Below are 25,160 nucleotides of genomic sequence, written 5' to 3'. Positions count from 1 at the left end.
CCAGATCCCCTTTTACATGCAAATTTGGCTGATAAAGTGTTAATGGACATTGGTGTCCATTAACACTTTATGCAAAATGATCGTTAAAACTTTCAATCGTTTGAAAGATTGTCTTTGCGTGTAAATCAGTCTTTAGTCTCCCTTTTTCATATTTTCTCATCTTCACAACGAGAAAAAAAAAAATCTGAATCCCTGAAGGATCTATTTTTGACCTTCCTCTAACAGCTGCGGTATAAAAAAATGTAGATAAGGAGGAAGGCAGATTATTAAACTTCGGTTCATCCTTCTTTTGTATCGGCTTCTACAATCCTGATGTTTTCGAGAGAAGAACTGATGAAAAGGCCGGCAGAAATCACAATGCATTCAGCTAACCTGTCAATTAAGGAGAATGCCTACTTCTTAATGACCCTTCACACAGCCCCGAGCCGTAGATGGGGAACTTTTTGTCAACTTGCGTGTGATAAAGAACTGGGATACGTCTACATTTCTCGGCAACGCTCCCTGACAATCAATATCTGCATACTGTAAATGTGTCGTCTGTTGTGAGGCACAGATCTATTACTCGCGCTGCTAAGTGAAATCGCCTCGGAGATTGTGGATAAAACGTGGCGATCGCTTCATTCTGATGGTAAATTCGCATTCGCCGTAGTGTTGTGTTGTCCTTTACGGTTATTTTTTTTATTAGAACTTGTTGGGTTTAGTTGATGGCTTACATTACTTTGCGTCCATCCTGTCATTGGATTTTTTTGGTCAATTAGTTTAACCCCTTGGTGACCAGCCTATATTCTGCCTTGAGGACCAAGTGTTTTTCACCGTCGCATTGCAAGAGCCATAGCTCGTTGACCTAGCCGTGTGAGGGCTTGTGGGTTTTTTTTGGACGACTTGTGTATTTTAATGGCACCTCTCTGGGGTACATATAATATGTTGTATGACTTTTTTAATTAAATTTTGGGGAGGAGAAATGGAAAAAATGTCCAGAATTTCCGCCATTGTTTTTCAGACTTGTCTTTACAGCGTTCACTATTCGGAAAAAATTTACTTTCTTATCTGGATCGGCACGATTACCGCGATAGCAAGTTTACAGGTTTTTTTCAAAAGTTTTCACGACTTTTGCACAATAAAAACATATTTTTTAAGTGAAACAATTGAATCTGAATCGCCGCGTTCTAAGACCCAGTAGCGGAGCTCAGTAAGGGCTTGTGTTTTACAGGAAGAGGTGACATTTTTATTGCTACCATCTGAAGGTCCTCGTGACTTTTGGATTGCTTTTTATTACATTTTTGGGAGGCGAACAAAAATTCTGGCACTACTTTTTAAAATTATTTTTACGGCGTTCACCACGCGAGATAAAGAACAAAAATATCTTCATTGTTTGGATCGTTACGAGCGTGGTAAATTACTATTATTATGTGTTGCTTTTTAAAATCTATTTTAGTATTTTCTCAATTTTAAAGTATTTTTGTTGCGAAGAATATGTATTTTATTTTTTAATTGTATTTTTTTTCTTAAAATTAAACTTTGTTGAACTTTCTTTGACGTTATTTTTTCCTCCCTGAAGGCTACTTGAAGATGTCATTGTTTGATCCCTAGGCTAGTACATTGCATTACTTGTATAGTACATTCTATTAAGCCTATGAAAACAAACTATTGGGCTCTGTGGCATGCAGGGCCTAATAGGCTGAGTTACACGGCAGACATGGAGGCCTTTATCAGGCTGTCAGCTGCCATCGCAGCCCATTGATACCTTGCGATCGCACTGAGGAGTGCCGATGGGTGATAGAAAAAGCCCTTTTCCCTGTGATCTGCTTACATGCTGCAGTTGCTATTAATTTTGGCATGTAAGAGGTTAAACTGCCTGGATCTGAGGTTTCTCCTCTCTTGACAGTTGGAGCAGGAGCCTGGCTGTCAGTAGTCCACTAAGTCACCGCCTTAAAAAGATGTATGTGCTGGTTTAAAGCCCATTATTAACCAACGTGAAAAGGCGTATTGCCCTCACATATTTCCCTATCCTAAGTCCTCACAGCCCAGACATTCTGCATATCCCACTTCCCCCCCAGCCTAATATTAGCCCCGCCCACAGGGGGTAGCGCTAATTTCAATTTTACGGTTCTGATGAAAGTTTAGTATCATGCCTCAGCAAAATGATGATTAATCAAATTAATTTGATTAATTGCCCAGCCTTCATCTCAGGAGGCACCTATTTTGTGTTCTGTAGGTTTAAAGGGTCACTCCCTTTTTTTTTTCTTTATTCATTCATTATGTAGGTATCCCTCCAGTACATATAAGTGAGATAGTGCTACTCCTGGCCTGTTTCTGCTCAAATGGTTATGCAATCTCAATTCTGTCCAGCTCAGATTTACTTGGGGGTCATGCATTCATTTTCTAGTCAGTTTTACAGTCTGCGTGATGCTGTTACATGGATCTTCCAGAGAAATATCACAGTTACTGATGATGATCACACAGTTATAATAGAGGAGATCACAGCTCATCCTCCTGACTTATAGCCTGTAGCTTATTTAGATGAATATAGAATGTAGTGATAACTGCCTTTACAGCAGCCAACAATGGTATAGCCTCTAGCTAATGCTGTGCTGATGCATCTTGGGATAGATGTGAAACTGAAAGTAAAAATTCTCAGCCTCAAGGTGGTGCTTGATTAGCATCAGACAGGGGCTGCAGTGCAGGAAAGTGGCTTCACTACACAGAGGAGATCTCCAGAGTTTGACAGGCAGCCAGGTGAGGGGGGCAGACATGGAACAATATGTTTTCGGCAGAGTGGCCCTTTAAGAAAAAGTGGGGCACGAGCTACATGGCGGTGGGGGATTTATCAAAGCAAAATCATCATAAAAAGCTGTAAATTACGGTGCATAAACTAGTCCTTTTAAGTATTGCAGCGTGCACACCACTTTTTAAGAAAGCTTAGTATGCAGGTGTCTGACATCGATTATAGAAGAAAGCTATTCCAGCTTACGGTTGATATAGATTTAGCTTTTTGGCACGTAGGTGGTCCGAGAAAGGTATTAACCCTTTCCAATCCAATTTGTATCCTGGTTTTCCTAGGGGGCTTACTCTTTCTCTGCCATTATGCAACGGCGCTATCTGCTGGCTAAAGCCAGTAATGCATGAGGTGACACGTTGGATAGGCTCCGACAGCAGAGAGGCTGGCAATATACAGTAAGAGAACCCCGATGGACGTCTGCCAACATCGGAGCTGTACAGCCTTAAATCATAATGTCTTCAGACGTCAGACAGTGGTGTGCCTCTTAATACATTTGCCGCATCTTCATCTAACGGGCTGCAAATTAAGACTGGCGTATGAAACCGCATTCTTAATATATGGCTGGGGCTGGCTAAAGGCACCCTAAGTTCTTCCGCTTTAGTTCTACTTCCTCAGCCAGATGTCAAGTCACAGATGGAAGGTACCAGGAGACGGTCCGTCCCCTTTGCCAGATTTCTTGAAAGAGTTGTTGAATCTCCTTCTTAGTGTTCGTTTCAGACAACCTAAATAACAGCTACCTATTGGAGTCCATATCACGATACTTGGAACCTCCTGGGGTTTTTATAGAATGGAACCGAATCAACATAGAGTCCTGCGGAGATTTATCTTCAGTTCTGTAAAACTGCAAAAGTCTCAGCTGTTTTGACTGTAACACAGAATGTGGCCGTATTAAATCTGTCTTCTATAGTGTACGGCACTGCTTGCTCTTCACATTACAATTGGTGAACAGATGGATCATACTTCATCAGCTTTTCGCTTGACCTTTCTAATGTGTTAAAAAATAAGAAAAATTGTTTCCCATCACCCTTTAAAATATTGTGGTGAGCGTAACTAGTTCGGACTGCCCATAGGCTATAAACATCCAGGTGGCACATGCCTGGTAAGGAAGGGGGTAGATCTTACAGTCGGGAAATGTTAAGGCGGCTATACATATTTGATAGAAGTAGGGTGATGGCTGAGTAATTATTGAATGAACGATCATTTCACAAATGCAGCCATACCTATTTCCGTCCATATTGGCTGTTATAGGCATTCAAACTGGCCGTACCTGTTCAATGGTATTGGGCGACTGACGAAAGGGTATTCCCAGAACGACCGCTCATTCAACAGCTGTTCAACCATCACCCTACTTCCATCTGCTTATAGCCACTTTTACACGGGATGGCCACTTTTTTTTGATTCACTGGCCCTTTTATAATTGGAGCTTCCGTGTATGAAAATTAGACATGTGACCCCCGCCGGGCAGCATAAAATCAAGAGAGCAAGTTTTGCCTAGATCAATTTCAATGGGAATCCATATTAGATGGGAAAATCCAGCGATCTGAGCGACTTCCAACAAGGACTGGTCATCGGTTCTAGACTAGTCAGGTCTAGGATTTCATACAGTGCCATGAGGTTTTCTCATGTAGCGGTGTGGAGAGTATACAGAGAATGGTGTAGTCAAAGAAAAAAAATCGAGCGATAGAGGATTACGTGGATGTAAGCAACTTGTCGATAAAACGGGTTAGAGAAGGATGTCAAGAATCGTTATGACTACCAGGCGGTGCACAGTCAAGTAGATTGCAGCTGAATTGAACACTGGCGCTCCAACTAACGTGTCTGAACACACAGCTCATCATTCCTTAAGACGGATGTGCTTTAACAGCAGACGACCAGTTTGAGTTTCATTGCTTCCTAAGAGAAACAGAAAAGTGAGATTCGAGTGGCAAAAGAGCCCAAAAATTGGATCACTGAGCAGTGGAGAAACTTTGATCGACTGGTCAGATAAATCCAGATTTCTATTGCACCATGCTGATAGGGGAATCGATGAACTCTCCCTGTCCATTATCAACAGTTGAGGCTCGTGTCAGTAAAATAATGGCATGGGGAACGTTGGCACAACCTGGGTCCTCTGGTACTTGTGGGTTGGATGCCACAACGAATTGCAGCACTTTTGAAGGCCAAAGGAGTTCCAAGGCACTACTAGATGAGTCTCTCTAATACAGTGGCCATTTGGTGTGTGGTGTGTAGTTCAAGTCAGAACATCCTAGTAAATATGACCAAGGTCCAGAGAGACAGACTCATAAAAGTCTTTTTGTGTTAATTAAATGATAGACCGGAGCAAATGGATTACCACCATAACACAATAAAAAAGGGATTGTAAATTGGCTCTAGAACCTCCCTAAAGAGCAAACTTAAACTTTTTGGTATCTTGGTGATGCCGTCTCATCTAACTATTCTCCTTTTAAAGGCTCCTACAGACAAGCTCATATCGAAGGCTGTTTAGGAAATTTGCCACAATTTTCTAAACCAATTGTTAGTGTGTAATTCAGAGACAGCAATATTAGACCCTTACCCTTGTACCATACTTGCTGGTCTCAAATAAAAGTAATTTTCATTTAAACCATACTTACAGTGTCAAAGTTAATTTAATTTAAGTCACAATCCACAGGCAGGTTCCTGACCTCTTCCACTCTATCTTCAAGGTCTATGACCTTTGGGCAACCATTGCGCTAGCATTGGGCCGGCAGCACCTACTCTTTGTTAAACTTCTCAACACAGTGTATTCTGAGCCTTTCTTTGCTTTGAGGGTTGCTTTCCCCACCACTTCTCCTTCACCGGCCTACTTGTGCATGTCTTGGGTCCGTTGACTATCAATAGATCCTCAATGTTCAAGAATTTGTTTACCATCACATTACAGCTGTAGCAGAGATCTCAGAATATCATTAATGCTCAGCGTTACTTTTTGCATATTCTGAGAAGAGTTTCATAGTCTTTAGCAAACCACCAAAGGTCTCCATGCAATACGAATAGTTAGGAACTCCTGCTCTACACCGAAAAAAGTCTTTAAGAAGTTTTTTGTTTCTTCATTTACAACTCTTTCTACAAAAAGTTACCATTTTAGTGAAATATTTGCTGTGTTCTCCAGCAGACGCCCAGCTGGCGTAATTAGATACTGTGCCCCATGTGCCCCCAGAGAGATGGACAGAGATATTGAACTTTTGTACATTGATTCTTTGTGCAAAAACAATGGCGACAGATCAGTCATGTGACTTTATAAACAACCCGCTGGGATCCCAATCAAATAAGTACAATTCATTACAAGCTTGAAGATGTCATTTGCTACTGTCGCCTTTCATCATATTTCATTTTAATCAAGAAAGGTAACACCTGTGGTTTAGCCACAAAAGCTGCTTTTGTGCAACGAACACCCGCAGGCGACGAGGCAATTACATTTGATGCTTGTTCCAAAGTGGGAAGCACTTAAATAGACCCCGGTAGGTATAGTTGAGAAGAAAAGATTTACTTGTATTATCTGCCACCGAGATTAAGTTCTCTCGTAAGCTTTGTTCTCTAACTTCGCTACCGTTCACCCCACCTCTGTCCGCAAGCCACTGGCTACAGCAGGGTCACACGAAAGCTTCCTGGCACAGGTGTTATGTAGATGAAGACAGAGACCAGTTCTTCTGATGTTCTGCCCCGGTACCTTCTGCTGTGCTCATTCCGGCTCTGGTACATGTGGGGAAGGTTTTATGTACTGGAGCGTGCTATAATTTTCTTAACATTCGGACTCTCTTGCTTCTTCGTTTGCTAACCATTTGATTTAAACCCTTGTTTTTGTACTCTGCCTTTTTGGAATTTTAATCATTTTTCTCCTAAAATTGATTAAAAAAAAAAAATACAGTTTGCAAATGTCCCACAATGAAGGAGAGACAAGTGAGACTGGACATAAGAAAAGGAGGAGGAAGACCGAAGAACTAGGGGTCGAAGACGCCTGCTAATACTCTTTGAAAGTGGTCGCAAGAGAGGGAGGTGGTCGACTCATCCTAGTGATAGCAGTCTATGGAAACTTTCGTGCATGCATGCTTTAGGCAGGGAGACCATATGCATGAAAACTTGGCATGGTATGCCAGAAAAAATGTGTTTGATTTGAGAAGAATTCAATGAAGGTTGCTTTAGGCCAGAGTTTGCCAAGCTCCAGTCCTTACGACTCACCAACAGGTCATGTTTTCATTAGTATTGCACAGGCGATGCAATTATTGTCAGTGCCTCAGACATTGTTACCGGGGCTTTATCAATGGGATATTCTCAAATCATAACCTGTTGGGGTTCAAGACGACTGGAATTTGGAAAACATTGGTCTTGGATGTCACTTCGTTCTTGGAAAACAGATTGAATATTAAGGTCCTCCTATGAATCATGTGGCGCAGCTTGATCCAAAAACACTCAACCTTCGTCCAAACATCAGATATAACTTACATCAGCAAAAGGCGATCTCATCTCATATAAGCACTTTAAAATATTCTTTAAAAGCTTTGCTCATTTAAATGAGCTGGTTTTGTTGCAAATTCCATCATTTCGCCCTAAAAAAAATAGCGGCGGACTATTTTTTTTGATAAATGCTGGACACTGTGACGGAACACGATGGCTCCTATATTTAGTCCATCAACCGCTGTTGGCGTCCCTCGTAGGACAGATCTAGCATGGTCATCATTTTTCGACTTTCTGCTCCTATGACAAAACAGGAAACCGTAAATGAAAACAAAGCTACAAACCTAGTCTTGGACCTCTACAAAACTTCCTGCTTGGTTCCTTTATGGTTTTTTTTGTAGATTTTATTAGTTTTTTAAAGTTAAAAATCTACACGTAAATCTAGTTACAACCAATTGAGAAACTGAAATCTGGATGAGAGTGAAGCCTTGAGGCTTGGTGGGGTGGATGTCATCACACTGGGTGGTACAGTAGCTTAGAATTTTTAGTAGTCACTCAATGAACAAGCGATTGAATCCTTTAGGAAATGTTTGGACTCGTTAGGCAGCGTGCACCATGAAATAGGAGTTTTAACCCTTCTCAACATACCAAAATCCCAGACTGCCTTCCCAGATAACACTCATTAATTTAGCAAACATAGAAAGTCCTTCCATGGACTTCTTGATGGACATGACGGCAATGTGTTGTGGATCCCGCGTGCACATAGACTGAACTGTGATCTTAATTAGAAGTTTGACAAGCCCACTCCGATAAAATGATGAGATTATGTGTAATTGGTGTCACAATCAATTACCATTTAGCTAATCATGAGCCCACTAACAGGTCTGGCCTTGGTTGTGGCCTCAGGATGTTGACGAGTGTCTGCCCTCTTCATGCTGTTACTGCCACAGAAGAGCAGAATTTCAGTCCGCATCCTAATGACCTCTTTGAAGTCTATTAAATTAATGACCATCCTGCTTTAGCTTTACATCAGATAATTGTAGTTCTTCCATTTTTCTGCTTAGAAGATATTAATAAAATATTTTCTGTTTAGTCCAAATTCGCTCTAGGCCCTTTAACACTGTGAAATGTGGAAATATCACATCTGCTGAGTGAGAAAATGTGTTGCAGTCTCCAGCCAGTAGAGGGTAGTCACTAAGGTTATAGTGTTGGCACCGGAGATTTCCATAGTAGATTCTTCCTCGAGAATCCTACTGGTATCCCCCGATACTTCCTCAATAAGGCCTCACTCACACACCATTGTAACGCCACTCGAAACAGTAGTGAAAGTTTTTGAGGCAATGGCTTTGGACCATACGTGCTATAATGTGGCAAAAGCCTAGAATCTGTTCATAGGATTTAGCTAAAGTGTGCATCAGATTTCCCAAAAATTTGCAAAAGCACCTGAGGTCTTCACTGGCCGTGCTGTTTGCCCCCAGTTTGAGCTCCATCAGTTCAGTTTCCCATTTATATTTTCCTATTTCTTTCTGCTGCCCCGCTGTTTTCGATCCACTCACAGGTGAGGGTTGTCCTAAGCAGCCATTCTGTCAGTACTGTACTGGCTAGGACTTCCTCTTCCACATTTCCCATGCTGCCTTGCATAGCTCTACTCCAATCACCTGCAAGTCAGTATCTGAATGCCCGCCTCTCTAGTAACTGGCAGTGTCCCCATGTCATTGTTACTAAAGAAGCCAAATGCCTAACAACAGGTAGTGGATTGCAAAGGTACTGGAAGGGAGACTTCTTGTGGCCGCTACTTCCAACTTGAATTTTAGCGATAAAACTAAAAAAAAAATAATGTAAGTATATTACAGCATTGATTATATGCACATAGGCTGTTATATGAGCATACATTATGTGAAAATGTAATGTCCATTTAAAAGGGTTACGAAAAATTAATTTTCAAATATTCTGTTGAAGGGGATGTCAGAGACCCACAAGTGGTGTTCATTATATTTTTGTAATACAACAGTAAAATCATGTCCCATTCCATGCGATGGTCGTGTGTCCGCACTGTCAAGAATCCCAGACCTCCGCTGACATCACATACACAACCCACGAGCCTTCATAGTACACCAATAGCTGCATCTGTGGAAGTGAACTGCGCCTGCACCACAACTGCTGATATACATACCAAGTCCTGAAGGTTCCTGAGTTTTATGTACATGACTTCAGCAGAAGTTCAGGATTTTCAACAGCGCAGCCACGTTTCCACCGCATGGCTTAGTGGTACGGGGCATGTAATTATGGTAAGTACATTACAAAATGTTAGTGGTCACATTATAATTAATAGCATGTATGGATCATGGACAGCCCCTATGAGGAACTCTCTATGAACTCAAATGCCCTATTTAGGACCTCCTAAGCATTATGTAGTGCCATGATTAAAGGGTTTGTCCCACAAAAAGAACTTATTCCCTAACCACAGCACAGAGAATATGTATCTGATTGGTGGGGGTACCGGTTGTCTGACTCCCAAAATTTTGAGTGTCCCTGAATGAAAGTAGCATTAGTCACATGTGTGCACTACTGAGCCATTGAAGCGAATGGACTGGTAGCGCACATGAATGACCACAGTCCATTTAGTTAGGGACACTTGGGAACCCTAATCTTGTGATTGGTGGAGATCCCAGTGGGTTTTATTGAAAAACACCCTATATATCAGCCAGGGCTGCATTTCACATCACATAGAAAATCAAAAATAAAACGGGAAAAGAAACGTTGTTAATCTTTAGCCCCCTGGATAAATGAATGATGAAACCCGCTGTATATTCGGGTCAAGTTCCATTTGCAGTTTCATAGGGGCGACCATTGTGGCATGGCATTCCTCTGAATCGGGAACATGACGACTGGTCTGTAATACTCAACAACTGGGCTTTAAATATTCCACTGTTTCTTCTTTTCCCACAGGTACCCAGGGGCCATGTTTGGCTGGAAGGTGACAATCTAGACAACTCCACGGACTCTAGAAGCTACGGACCAGTCCCCTATGCCCTGATTCAGGGTCGACTTTTTTTCAGGGTAACTACAAATTTTTAACTTCATGTAAAAAGTTCAGAGTGTTGCACGGTACAACGGCCGATCTGCTGCTACTTCAGCTGTTGGGGCATACAATACCTTATTTTCTACAGTGAACGTCGCCGTTCGTTCCTGTTCAAGGGTTCTCCCACTGTTTTAGGCACTTGTGATGTAACCCCACATTAGAACATTGCCTCACTGGGAGGGTGCTGCTTACCCTTGCAAGCTTCCACAGACTTGCTGAAAATGTAGCATATTCTCAGCTATGAGCAATATTGAGTTCGGGTTCCAACCTTTTGGTAAAAATAAAAATATACAGTTCCCTCAAGGCAAACCAAAACCTCTGCAGGAATATACATTGATGGCCTATACTAGGTCTCCAGTGTTTGATTAGTAGGTTCTGACCCTGAGAGCCCAATCAGTCTGCAAATCAAAGGAGCGGGCTGAGCTGCAGAACCAATCACAAGCACATATACCGATACACCGCTGTGCTCATGGGGGAGGTCCTGGCCATGGAATAGAGGACATCCCGATTTCACATCTTCTATCCATTTCTCTCTTGCAGATTTGGCCTCTTAACACTTTCGGGGCTCTGCAGGATGATCCCAACAGACGTGTAAGGAAAGATTAATGGACGGACGGCTTTTCCTTAATGACCCCGTAGAAGACATTTTATTTATTAATGACCAGGATGATTTTAATAAAATATTTTTGTAATTTAAGGTGTTTCTGGTCTTCTTGTCTCCTCGTCTTTACATGTTCATAGATGTACGCTATATAACACGTACTTTGAATTGCTCCTTCCAGTTGGGTCTATTTGCTTGTAGTACCCAGATCACTACTAGGAAATGGCAACCACCACGCAGCCAGATCTTATCGTATAACGCCATTCCTTACAATTGGAAAACCGATCCCTCGTTCAGTTGGGAAACATCTCTGTAAACCTACAAGTGGTGGCTAAAACTAAGGGAAAAACGTACAAAATGAATGGGATTTTAATCATTAGCACTGAGATGCCCTTTTGACTCCTGATTGGCTGAGAGCTTTCCCACCAAATTTGTTTTTACTTCACCTCTTACCCTGCTCTGGGTGGTTTTGGGAGCAGCTGATAACAGCAGCTGAGTGTCTCAAACCCCTGACCAATGGAACCTTGTTGCTTTGGCAAATGTTTACTTCTGCCCGGCTGTGTTATATTACCTCCACTTAAGTTACAGGGGAATAAGACCTGTAGAGACCAATTTTAAGAGATGCCTTTTGTATGATGTTTCCATATTTTTGTCTTACCTCTGAGACTGCGGACCCCTTCATCCCCCACAGTGACATAGATCTAATGCAGTGGCAGTCATGCATATGCTGTGCCGCACCATTCATTTCAATGGGGCTGATGAAAATAGCCTAGCGATTTGTATTGGCTATCTCCAGGAGTCCCATTGAAATGAATGATGCAGCACCACACATGCCGCGACTAAAGGTCGATTTTGGTACAAATCTCTGTAGCATTTTTTCCTCGATGTAATTCAAAGCAACTCATCATGCACCAATTTCTTCCTAGGAACTTGTACTTCTATATAGCAGCTAACATGAGCACATATAGCTGCAGTGTAAAGCATGGAGTAAGAATAGAGAATCGTCCAAAGACAGGGAATGCGTTTCTCTTCCTTTCTGAATGTTTCTATACACTCACTGCTCATACCTTTTGTACTAATGGGGAACAAAGCTGAGGCTTCCATATTGCTGATGTGCCATTATGGAGCCTGAAATCTCTGGCTTGACAAGAAGTCGCAGCAATCTTGCTTTCAGGGTATATCCGGTGGAACAGCTAAAGAATCCCTTTAATCATTGTATAATAGAGTTATTTTTCCTCTCCATCTTCAGGATCTGTTTGCCGTCATATTCTAACTTTTACAGAGCTGCAGTTTGTTCCAATGGATCGGTATAGACAAGAGATATCGAGCTAGAATCCCAGCCGGAGCACCACAGCCCTCTCCTGTCCTCGCTGGCTCTAAAGGATGGCCTTCACTGATACACTCCGAGTTACCTTTTACACGGGACAACCGCAGATGCCCGACAGTCGTCCCAGCAATAATCCTTCCTGTGTTTTCGGACACAAACGAACATCACTCAGTGAACGGAGGTGTAGCAGGCTGGGAGTCGTTTTGGCCCATTGTCCTCCATTGACAGTAAACAGGCAGTCATTCATAGATGAACGACTACCTGTTTACCCTGGGCGATACGTCATTCAGTTTTCTACAAGCGGAAACTGAACGACGAATGAGAAGCAAACAAATTCTCATTTGTCGTTCAGTTGGGGCGTTTACACTGAAGGTAATAGTTTAGATTCCTAAAAGGGACCTTATGGAGCGTTCACAGAGTTATTGTACATGCTGGGTGACTCCGCTCGGGGGGTCCGTGACGGCTGCTGAACACAGCACTGTGAAGGAATCCCCGCACTGAAACAAAAATCTGACACATCTTTTGGATCCATTTTTCAAGGTTTCCATTTATTTCTGTTTTTACATGAATACAGCGCTGTCAGCTACGTTATACTCCAAATCAAAAAAGGAAACAAAACGGGGACCCAAGAGGTGTCCGATGCACAATAGAAGTAACATAGTATATACAGCCAAAAAAAACACCTATGTGCATCCAGTTCAGGTTATTAATCCCCAATGTTGATCCAGAGGAAGGCAAAAAACATCAACAACATAGAAGCTAATTTTCCTCAGTAAGGGTGATTGCCCACTACAGTTTTTTTTTCTGTAGGGGTCTATGGGACTTGTAATGTTAAAATCGCGATCACAATGTAACATTACAAGTCCCATAGACCCCTGCAGAAAAAAACGCTGCGAATTTCGCAGTGAAAAAAAACTGTAGTGGGCAGTCACACTTAAAGGGAAAAAATCCTTCCTGACTGCTATCTGAATAATTCCTGAATCACCGACCCCTCTGAAGTAATCAGTAACTATAACATGTAATATTGTATTGCTCAAGAAAGGCATCAAGACTCTCTTGAACTCTTTTATCGGGTTCCCCATCACCACGCCCTCAGGTAGAGGGTTCCATAGTCTCACTGCTCTTACAGTAAAGAACCCCTTTCTATGTTGGGGGTATAAACCTTCTTTCCTCTAGATGTAGAGGGCGCCCCCTTGTTACATTCACAGTCCTGGGTGTAAATAGATGATAGGAGAGATCTCTGTATTGTCCCTTGATATATTATACATAGTTATTAGGTCGCCCCTCAGCTGTATTTTTTTCTAAACTAAATAATCCCAATTTTGATAGCCTCTCTGGGTATTGTAGTCCACCCGTTCTATTTATTACTTTAGTTGCCCGCCTTTGTCCCTGGTCAAGCTCTGATATGTCCTTTCTGAGTACCGGTGGCTAAAACAGTACATGTGTGGTCTGACCAGTGACTTATACAGAGGAAATGTGAATGGCGCCATTTTTTTTCCATTCGGGGATTCCGTTATAGCGTTGTTTACAGCAGCTGTCATGGAGCCCAGAGCATACAATAACGCTATGTGATCGCTCTCTTATACAACAGAAGTATTCACCGACCTCTGTCTCCAATATGACCATATGCGGCCATGTACACAGCATATACGGGGTGTGTCCTTTTGGCACACACTGGCCCAGTATGCATCGGTAAACCTTTTTTCCCCACCGTGTCGGAAAGCATAGTCTACTAACCCTCTGCTTTATAGATGGAAACTATAAAACATGGTATACATCCCTATTATTCACATGGAAGCCCATGAGCGCCGTATTTCCTTGTTTGCCACCTATACAGTAGGAATACATTAAGGGCTTCCCGCAGCGGTATATTTTGGCAGTTCCCCCTAACAATGGCTAAAAATTAGCTATGAACAGAGCCTTCACAAACTGGATCAGGACAGGCTTCCATTCCCTGACAGCAAAGAGAGACTTTAGAACCATGAGTAAACTTACTTTCCATAAGGAGACCCCCTATAAGTGTATTGTCACCTTACATCTAGTTTTCTTCACTTGCAATGAATGTCACACGGTCTAGATTTTTTTCACTTACGGTAATTTATTAACCCCCCCCCTTGTACTGTCCACTGGTCCGCAGACCATAAATAGCAGATTTCAGATGTTGGGCAGCAGCCTTATGTCAACTCCGTGATGCTTGTAAGACTTCTATAATCAATGAGCAGGAGTCGCAGTTAACCAAAGACGTTTGTTCCAAGTCGGTTTCGATTACAACATATTGTCCTCCGCAACGACAGGAGTAGTAGAAATGTTCTTCATCTGCAGATAAAGTAAACTTACATCATGTCTGACCCGCATAGCAAGCACAGGGCCGTAGCAACTACTCAGGTCTGCCCAGGGCTGATCCGCCAAAGTGAGAGAATTAACAGGAATGCCATCAACTGGCTGCCGTCTACGCAACATATACAACCCATCCTAGGACAGGAGAATGCGTGTGCAGAATGGGGTTTGAAGGGGGCGCTGCAGGCTTGGCAGTGCTGTGTTATACACCCTACCCGCTTTCTGGTCTGTGTATGCATTCTCTCATCCTAAGATTGGTTGTCACAATCTGCATGGACGTCACCAATTTTGCGGCATTGACAGACAAACTCTTTAACAACCCCGGTGTGTTCTGACACTAGAAGGTTGATTTTACTAAATCATAAAAATGTGTCCAAAGTGTCGCTTTAAGCTGAATACTGTTTTTAAAATGGGTCCAAAATTCTTTGCTGGTTACTTTAATATGTTTTTATAGCAGTCGGACTTCCAAATGTTAGATGATAAAGTTCTGTCCACTTTCAGCCACCACTAGAGGGAGCTTACAGCAAACTATTTATACACTGAACTTAAAATAGTATACGGTTAGCTCCCTCTAGTGGTGGCCACAGGCAGACAAATGTTATCTTTCTAACACTTTTGTAGGGGATGTGGAACTGTGTATTTAAAAAAAACTGCTCAGACTCCTGTGAAGATATATTAAGGAATTCATTCATGAAGAACGTTGACCTGATTCACTTAAATGCCAACTAAACTTTTAGAAAATGTAAGAGTTGGGAAATCACAGGATTCCGAATGGAAGACATAATAGGGCCAAGACCACCGCCAATTGCTAGAATGAAGGAGCACAATCGCTCTGCCTACTTGGCTGGCATTAGCGAACAGTTCATGGATTCAGACTTTCTACTGACCCTGCACAATGCTCTGAGCAGAGTAGAAAAAGGTGGTCAAGCACAGCGTTCTGCGCCTTCATTTTAGCCATCGGTGGAGGCCTCAGCCTTTGGACGAACACCAATCAAAACTTCTGACAAGTCACCGTAACATGTCAGAAGTTTTCTGAAAGTGTTTGATAGGTTTTTAATTTTCATGATTTCAAACCAGTCACGGGAAGATTGAGTAGCGGCAGTTGTACAAGGGCAGATCGGCTCCTAGTCAGGCAAATAACTTCTATAAGCCAATGCAACGGGCACACAGCAATATGAAGGAGCAGCTAAGCTGTATTCCATATGGATGACATCACCCTGTATACCTTCATGCCATATCATTTCCTCCAAATGAATCTGATTGTCCACAGGGAATGATCGGGTCATCTCTCGATCTGGAAGAAGAGAACACAATTATGCAGGTATCAGCTGCTCCACTATATAGAATGTAGTACTCAAAAATTAAGGGAACAATTAAAGGGTTATTCCGGTGAGTGGACAAAATTTCAAGTTTTTACCAGTCCACTGGATGGGTGAATACCATTAGATTGTGGGGGGGTTCTGACTACTGGAACCCCACCTATCCCATGAAGGTGGGACAGGGTCCTGTTTCCTTTGTCCTCACTTCCTGGTTTCTTATTACATGTCAATAAGTGGAGGACAAGCTCACTGCGCTCCATTCAGTGTCAATGGAACTGCTGGAGATAGCTTCTCTAGTTTGGCGTGTGTTCTTATCACTACCAGAAGCATGAGGTGGTACCTGCAGCTCAGTTGGGTTGTACAGGTAGTCCTGCACCTTCAAGATGGCACATCCATATGTACGGTCACAAGAAGATTTGCTGTTTCCCCAGTATTATGTACTGACCGCTGAGGTCTACCCCTCTCTTAAATGCAGGACTGGGCTAGGTCTTATTTATATTGTCAGATTTAGAAAAAATCTGAACAATCTTTCTTCACCAATGTCGATTAATATCATATGCAGACTTATAGGCCGTGTACATCTATGCACTTTTCTTTTCAAATAAATGTGCTTGTAGAAATGAAGTCTTTTTATAATAGGTTGTCGTTTGATTTCTATGCTTGTATTGTTTTCCAAGACACTGCAGACTGGAGGACTGAAATTTTTAGGAAAGTCTTACAATCAAAGTATAACTGACAGCTTCCTCCCCTAGCCTACTCCATGATCTGAATGTGCGTTCACTGTCTTTACACTGAGCTATTTATTACAGAGGGCTGTATGACAGTGTCAGGGAATGGTGGAGGAGATCAGGAGGTCAGAGAGCAGAGAAAGCTACTATTACAGAGGGCTGTATGACTGTGTAAGGCCGGCTTCACACGGCCGTGACGGGCTCCGCCACGGAAGTCACAGCGCCCCCCAAAGACCCCAATACTTACCTCCGGATCCGGCGTCCTACATCCTGCATGTCGCTTCGGCGCGCATGCGCAATAGAACGTGTGACGTGCCCGCCGCGTCATATGATACGCCCACAGCGTCATATGACGCGGCTAACAGTAGGCGGGGAAGCGGTTTCACGCTATCGTCCGCTGTGCTACAGCAGAAGATAGCGTAACGGACGGCTTCCATTGACTGCAATGGAAGCCGTCCGCGCGTACACCCGCGGCAAATAGAGCATGCCGCGGGTGAGGTCGGGTGATTTTACGGTGCGGAATTCCACAGTGGAATTTCGCACCGTAAGCATTGTGCTATTAGGTTCAACAGAACCTAATAGCTGCGGGCAACGCAGCAGATTTCCGCCGCGTAATACGTCCGTGGGAAGGAGCCCTAAGGGGATGTGGAGGAGATCAGGAGGACAGAGAGCAGAGAAAGCTACTATTACAGAGGGCTGTAATTCACTCTGGGTGAATTTTCTACCCTTCTCAACAATGAGGAGGAACATCTCCAGCAGTTACTCAGAGAGAGGAGAGATAGCCGTACAGTACTGAGTGGGAGTCATTATGCTACACAGCCTATGAAAGAGGAGTGGAAGCCGAGCATGTGTGCATTCATGACAGAGAACAGCTGATCACTGCTGGAAACACCTCATAGGCAAGAAAGGTTAGCATAGTAGAGCCTGCAAACAAAGTATAAGGCTTTCTAAATGCATAAAAAGGAGAACTCAATGCAAAAACAGGTAAATGCATCATTTTTTTCTGCGGGGATTTAGTAAGATATGTGTGTATAGATTTTCAGCACAAAGCTTTCCATAGCTTTTAAATAGATGTTCCCATTCTGGGACCAAATTTGTCCTGGAATTAGAGGGGAGGAGTGATACCTGCTACCTGCCTCTTGCAGCATTCAGCTGTGGATCCACCAGTTTCCAGTCCCCTCTCCAGTCTTCCATAATTGGCTGCATCACTACTCAGTGCATATTATGTGTCAGTAGTCTAAGGCAGTGTTCCCCAACTCCAGTCCTCAGGGACCGCCAACAGGTCATGTTTTCAGGATTTCCTCAGTGTTGCACAGGTGATGTAATTATTGTTGGTGCCTCAGACATTGCCACAGGTGTTCTTACCATAGGATATACTGAAAACATGACCTGTTGGTGGTCCCTGAGGACTGCAGTTGGGGACCCCTGGTCTAAGGTACTACACATTGCTCTTTGCTTGGTCGGTGCTGCTCACGTTAGCAGTGGTGGCCAATCCATCAATAGTATGAAGTGTTCACTGGGCAGTGAGAAGAGTGGTGCAGCCATCATGAAAGACTTGACGGTAGCCCAGGAACTGGCAGATCCTCAGCAGAATGCCACAAATGTAAGGCAGCAAGTACTATTACAACCCCAAACTGGTCCCGGGGCAGGTTTTGTCCCTAAGACCTGAAGGTCTCTTTAGAGGAACGCTCCTGCAAAACTGATACACTATGATATGTCTAGGTTCAGAGGGTAACGAAGAGGAATCTGAAATGCTTTGTCATGTTTCGCTCCCTCAGGGTTTGCACCAGATGTAATAGTGTATGTTTTACCTGTAGCATTCCTTTAAAGGGGTTTTCCAGGACGAAACTATTGATGAATGAGAATAAGTGAATTAAAGTGAATGAGACTAAGCTGCACTACCAGGTACAGCCACTATACAATGTACAGCATAGTACTTGGTGTGAACAGTAGCTGAGATATGCTATCCCTTTATGATCAGTAGGGATCTGACCTCTGTGATCCCACCAGTTGTGAGAATGAAGGGGATGAAGCATTGCTGTCCCTTTCAAACCTTGAATGGGTCTGACAGCAGCTCCTTGCACAGTCAGGGAGGCTGAGAGCTCTGCTGTGCAGAAACAACCAGAGCAGAACGTAGCCCTAAATCAGCACCGTTCAGCAGAGATTGGACCCTTCACAAATCATAAAGCGATGACATCCTAGTGATATGCCGTTACTTTACAAGACTGGAAGACCCCTTTAAGGCTCTCAGAACCGGATCCTATTGAAGAACACCATAACCAGCCTCTCTCTAGCCTCAATACGGCTGATACCAGGGAGCAAGGAAATACCAATACAACCGGATCCGATCCGTGTCCCTTTAAAGGCTGCATAAGAGACATTGACTCTTCTTTTATTGCTCGGCAGCGGTGGTGGCCGTAACAAGTCACATAATGACACTTCACTATGAATTATGAGTTCAGGCGAATGAAACCCCTCATTTAACTGCCCTTAACTACTGGTGAAAAAATCATAATTAACACTTTAAAAATGACGGATTTTAAGCATGCTGTTCATTAATTAGCGACATATACGCCACAAAATGGGACATTATTTTATATCTTTTTATGTGTTTTTTACCTGAGGCCTAAACTCCAGATCTCCGGAGAGCGCGGTATCTAGCCAATGTCTTCTGAATGTAATTACAGGTAATCGACGAGCTTATGAGCCGACAGGATCAATACTGCCATTCCTACAGGCAGGAAGTGACTTCTCCGGGATTGTAACAGTTGGCCAACCTCACAGACGAGCGGTGAAATGTATTAATACCAATTCTCTGTAGATCTACGTTCATACATGTGAAAGCTATCAAGTTCTGCAGCATGAACTACGAGGCTCCAGAGGAGTCTAGCCATCAGAAATGACATTGCCCTTGGCAGCCGATCCGTGCTTCATACATGGCATAGACCAGAGGCCTACTTATGGATCGTCATGTAACCTGTGCAGCTGCAGATCGTTTCATTATGGAGTAGAACGGTTGTCCTATGCCTGCAACACACAAGGTTGCAAACATCTGATGTGCCAAAGGGTCAAGTGGGAGCAGGACCCGGCTGGTCACCTGCATATGGCCCCTACTAAGCAATATAAGGTTTCTTTAAACGACCACTAACATTTCAACTTCTCATCTAGTCTTCTGCCAGCCCTTCCTGGATTGAAGGTTCCAAATCCCCGCCTCCAGGAAGGGCTGACTGCGATTGGTTCTCAAGCGCCGTGGCTCAGCCAATCAGAGCCCGCGGTCGATGAACCAATTACAGCCATTCATTCATTGGAGGTGAAGAGGAGATGCACGCTGGAGATGACAGCGCCTCTTAGGAGATGTATTATTATATTGGTTTTTTTTCTGCAGGTAGGGCTAAGTTTATGGCTTTCACAGTAGGATTTCCTACTGTAAAAGTTGCATCGCAACGCACAAAAAAACGTGTTTTTATGTGATGCAACAGAAAGGAAGGGTCCATAGGGAAACATGGGGTACAAAAAATTGCAAATCGCGTCTGAATAGAGCATGCCACAATTTTGTAATCTCGCAATGTCAAAGGCTACAAAACTCGTGTAGAAAAACCCATTGGAAACCATGGGCTCTACATACATGCGATTTGTAGCACTGTTGCATGTGGAAGCAGCCTTAAAGGGATATTCCGGGCTTCTACAATTGATAATCCATCCTAAGAATATGTTATCGATAGTTGGTCTGCCACTTGGGATTCCCGCTGATCCTCCGGCCCAGTGCAGTGAGGCTGGATGTTGTCAGAAGTGGTCAGGGCTTAACCCCACTGAAATCAGTGGGTGCAATGCTTCCTCTATAATTGCAGCTCCAACGGCAATGAGGAGGCAGATGTGTAATAGTAGGAATCGCTCACATTAATGTCAATAGGACTGAAGCTGTCTATTACACTTCCGACCCTGACCACCCCAAACAATGTGCGGATTAGCTGATTGTCGGTGGATCCTGAGCGGCAGATCACTGCCAATTACCTATTGATGACCTATCCTCAGGTCACCAATAGTAAAAGTCCAAAATAGCCTATCCCAAGGATGAGCCATCAGCATATAATCAGTGTGGGGTGTCCAACTGTCAACAGAACAAAAGGGGTTGACCCTCTACTGATGGCCTATTCTAAGGTCCCTTATACACGGGACGATTGTTGGATGGAGGAGCGCCTTGACAGTCATCCCAGCAATAATCGCTCCGGTGTGAAAGCTTATCACTCAATGTATGGAGGTGGAGCGAGCCGGGCATAGATGAACGATTGCCTGTTTACATTGGCATTTACACCGAATGATCGTTCCGATTGCTACGATCCAGCGAGAAACTGATTATAGTCCCATGTAAAAGGGCCGGTAGGGTAATTAAATGTCCTAGACTACCCCTGTTATACTTGATCACAGCTAATCTGCGGAAAAACCTCGTTGCTACGTCCGCTAACCTGCCGATCGTAGTTCCAACACAAGGAGGCTTAGATCTCGGCGCCGACTCATCATTATGCATTAGTAGGCTGTATATTGTATACAAGCGGTTGGCGCACAGCGGCGCTCCTGACAGCTTCCGATATAATCTCCGCTATTCTGTTCTGAATATTAAATTGCCGCGCGGACGACTTCTTAGTACGGTTTTGCATTCTAGTCAGCGTTGCAACATCTAGAGGATGGAGGAGAAGGATCTCCATGCAGAATGTATTCATAAAATAATTACTGCCATGTTTTCCTCGCTGTGCATCGGTCTGGAATGATAACATTTCAGAGATCTTAGGGCAGATGTATTTTTGTAAGCGATGATTTCATCAGCTTTATATCCTTATGGCACTTTACCTGCTATTGTGCTTTGCAGATCTCACCGTGTTAATGAGCATAATGCAGCAGAAGAGCGGTGAGAGGTTTACTCATGAGAGCGACAAACTGGCCCGAGAAGACTTCGTACCACTGGAAACCCCGAAAACAGAAAAGACAACCCAACAATACACACATACAGATAGTCTGTATATGTTATACAATGGACACTTATGTTTGTCAGGCTCAACCTGATCCTCGGTCGTAACATGCAAGCATTAAGGTCATGGTGGTGGATCGTATAGCTTCCAAGGCTTTTCCTTCATTCCTGGTGACCGCAGTGTAGAAGGTCCAATCAGATCTCAAAAGTACGGTAAGATGTACAACAAAAATGGCATAAAAATAGTTTTATAAAGGGAGGTACCTTCAGAGAAAATAGCAAGTGGGTGCTTAGCAAGGAACCAGGGGTCCCATAGCAAAATATGAAATAGGGCCCCAACCATACCATGAACACCCTTTAGCAAGTTCATAATATGTAAAGTTTAATATATTGGTTTCCCTAAAGCACAGGGATAATGTGCACTATGATGACATCACAGCACAGAGATAATGTGCACTGCGATGACATCACAGCACAGGGATAATGTGCACTGGGATGACATCACAGCACAGGAATAATGTGCACTGCGATGACATCACAGCACAGAAATAATGTACACTGGGACGACATCACAGAACAGGGATAATGTGCACTGCGATGACATCACAGCACAGGGATAATGTGCACTGCGATGACATCACAGCACAGGGATAATGTGCACGGCGATTAAATCACAGCACAGGGATAATGCTCACAGTGATTTCACAACACAGAGATAATACCCACAGTAATGTCGCTGTACAGGGATATTGTACACTGTGATGAGGTCATAGCACAGAGATAATGCCCACAATGATGTCAGAGTACAGGGGAAAATGTGCAGTGTGATGATGTCACTGTACAGAGATAATGTGCACTGCGATGATGTCACTGTACAGGGATAATGCTCACAGTGATGTCACAGCACAGAGATAATATCCACAGTAATGTCGCTGTACAGGGATATTGTACACTGTGATAATATCACAGCACAGAGATAATGCCCACAATGATGTCAGAGCACAGGAAAAAATGTGCACTGCGATGATGTCACTGTACAGGGATAATGCTCACAGATGTCCCAGCACAGAGATAATGCCCACAATTATGTCACAGCACAGGGAAAATGTACACTGCACACAAATGTAGTTTAAGTACATATAAGATATATTGCAAATGTTTTTATAAGAGAAAAATGCCTCTTTCACAACTTATCAGCTACTACTCCTTTTGCCCTGATAATTCACTCTGAAAAACAGCTAAAATCTGCCTCAATTTGCATCAGCTCACTGAGGGATCATATTACATGCTGCCTTTAGAAGTCTAGGAGAGGATAGGGGGAAGAAGAAAGAGACTAAAGAGATGCTGCTTCTGAAAGCTGTAATACGTTTTATTTCTTTATCTCACCCGATTGTTTGATTCACAACTACACTGCTCAGTACTGCCGTATAATGTCCTCCATACTGTTTTTGAGGGTATGCTACCGAGAGTTAGAGGAACTGATTCTCTTCTTCCCAGTGTGAACAATCTATGGGAGACATCTAATCTACCCCCACCTGCTCAAGAAAACTGAAAATTGCAAACAGAGCATTTGGAGGGAAAACTGTTGAAAAATTCCATATGTAAGTCATATGGCCATAAATAGTGCTGCTTCCCAAGTACAACATAACAGCTATCATGGCACTCTTCCAGTATGCAATCTTTAGAGTTTGATTTGAGCTTATTCTAGTAAGTCACCTTAATGAAAAAGGTATACTTTAAACAAAAAAGTAAATTGGCAGGGATGAGGAGGCAAAACGTACCGCTGGCATCTTCTTAGCTGGAGAAATTAAGCAGTAACCGTACTTTTACTTACATGTCACAATAGTTCTTCAATGAGACAATTAAGGGCCTGTTCAGACCTCATTATGACCTTCTTCCAAGGGTCCCATCAGGATTTCCCCGTTTAAAATCTCCAAGATGGCACCCCAGGGAAGACCAAACAGAACTTCTCTGCCACTAATGAAAACTGCAGAAATGGAGACCAATATGTCTCCTTTTCGGCAGGATTCTGTCCGTTTCCTGCATTTTGTGTCAAAAATAGCCCCGCAGTCCACCACATTATTCTTTCATTCACAAAGGAACAGAAACCTGCCGAAACTGAGACCTATTGGTTTCTGTTTGCAATTTTCATTAATGGGAAAGGTAGATTGTGCTCAGCTCCCACCCAGGGGTGGGGTTTTCACAATTTTAAATGGATACACCAAGGGAACCCTTGGACGGAAGCCATAACCAGGTCTACAAAAGGCCCTAAACAAGTACCACTACCTAATGTCTCACTTTCCGGGACCATTTGAGTACTAAATGTAGAAGATGTGCTACTGGAGCCAACATATTCACAGCACAAGTAGATTAAGCGTCCTTTCACATGGCCATAAATTAAGGCCGTATGCTCTATACTCATGGACAGCATACGGTCAGCCTATCCACCTATGAGGCTATTCAGACGGCTGATTTTCCACATTGACTGATCGTCCTTGTGGAGGAAAGAAAAATACTGGAGAATAGGACATACAATGTACAGGGTTCGTGGGGTTCAGACAGTACAGGAATGTGTGTCTGTGTTCTGTCAGATGTGGTCAAGTTTCTCGGACGCAACCTACATACGGCCAAACAAATCAGCCTAAGACTTCACTCAGATGGGCAAATTACTGCACCATGTGATAGTCATTTATGTGGTGCCCAGGCTCCAATGTAGAATCTATAACAGGGCCTCTACCTATCATGTGCCTTTACAATACCCGCGTCACAAGGGCCTATGGGTCCCCTCAGGCACCACAGTTTGGGGGCAACTACTACCTACCTCTGCATCCTGGTAGCTATGCTTGTTTGGTGCCAAAAACCGTACTCGATCAAGTGAGAGAAGTCATCTTTTTACGCCAAATATATAATTGGAAAAGCTTTTTCTGATTTCACAATCTAGTTTTTGTTAGCCATAACAATAAAAAAGATTCGTAAAACTCCTAATCGGAATGAAGTCTTAGGAAACAATTAGAGATGAGCGAGCACTCTCGGTTAAGGCAGTTAATTCGGGGGGGGGGGGGGGGGGCTAAAACAAAAACAGCTGTGTAGGAGGCTTAAAACTTACACAAAGGTGAGGTTGTGGAAGACCGTTTGAAGTCACACGTCATACACCATGACAAGACTGAGCACAGCAACAAGACACAAGATAGTTATACTGCATCAGCAAGATCTCCTCCAGGCAAAGATTTCAAAGAATCGTGGGAGTACGCTGATTGGCTGGAGGGCGGTACAATAATGATTGTCGGTAAGCAGCAGTGAAACAGTGAAGCATGGTGGAGAGCGGTAAAATGAGTGTCTGCAGCCAACAGTGAAGCATGGTGGAGAATGGTACAATAATGAGTGTCTGCAGCAGCAGTGAAGCATGGTAGAGAGCAGTACAATAAAGAGTGTCTGCAGGCAGCAGTGAAGCATGGTGGAGAGCGATACAATAATGAGTATCTGCATTCAACAGAGAAGCATGGTGGAGAGCGATATAATAATGAGTGTCTGCATTCAACAGTGAAGCATGGTGGAGAGTCATACAATAATGAGTGTCTACAGGTGGCAGTGAAGGATGATGGAGAGCGGTACAA

The 25,160-nt window shown here is 43.3% G+C and overlaps 2 protein-coding genes across 2 annotated transcripts in view; one reads left to right on the top strand and one right to left on the bottom strand.

Annotated features, from left to right (window-relative positions):
- IMMP1L (inner mitochondrial membrane peptidase subunit 1) overlaps positions 1-10,966 on the top strand; it is a 42,401-nt gene extending 31,435 nt beyond the window's left edge. Inside the window, exons 5-6 of the mRNA XM_066583236.1 lie at positions 10,139-10,249; positions 10,812-10,966. Coding sequence (XP_066439333.1) covers positions 10,139-10,249; positions 10,812-10,877 — 177 coding nt within the window. The 3' untranslated portion in view covers positions 10,878-10,966. The remainder of the gene's footprint in view (positions 1-10,138; positions 10,250-10,811) is intronic.
- Positions 10,967-13,033: 2,067 nt separating this feature from the next.
- DNAJC24 (DnaJ heat shock protein family (Hsp40) member C24) overlaps positions 13,034-25,160 on the bottom strand; it is a 52,646-nt gene continuing 40,519 nt past the window's right edge. Inside the window, exons 4-5 of the mRNA XM_066583235.1 lie at positions 15,762-15,830; positions 13,034-14,515 (exon numbers count right to left, since the gene is read on the bottom strand). Of these exons, the coding sequence (XP_066439332.1) occupies positions 14,379-14,515; positions 15,762-15,830 (206 nt within the window). The 3' untranslated portion in view covers positions 13,034-14,378. The remainder of the gene's footprint in view (positions 14,516-15,761; positions 15,831-25,160) is intronic.

Source organism: Eleutherodactylus coqui, chromosome 11 (genome assembly GCF_035609145.1).
Source record: "Eleutherodactylus coqui strain aEleCoq1 chromosome 11, aEleCoq1.hap1, whole genome shotgun sequence".
Lineage (NCBI taxonomy): Eukaryota > Metazoa > Chordata > Amphibia > Anura > Eleutherodactylidae > Eleutherodactylus > Eleutherodactylus coqui.
The sequence above is the reverse complement of the archived record's forward strand: the minus strand, read 5'-3'. Positions and strand labels throughout refer to the sequence as shown.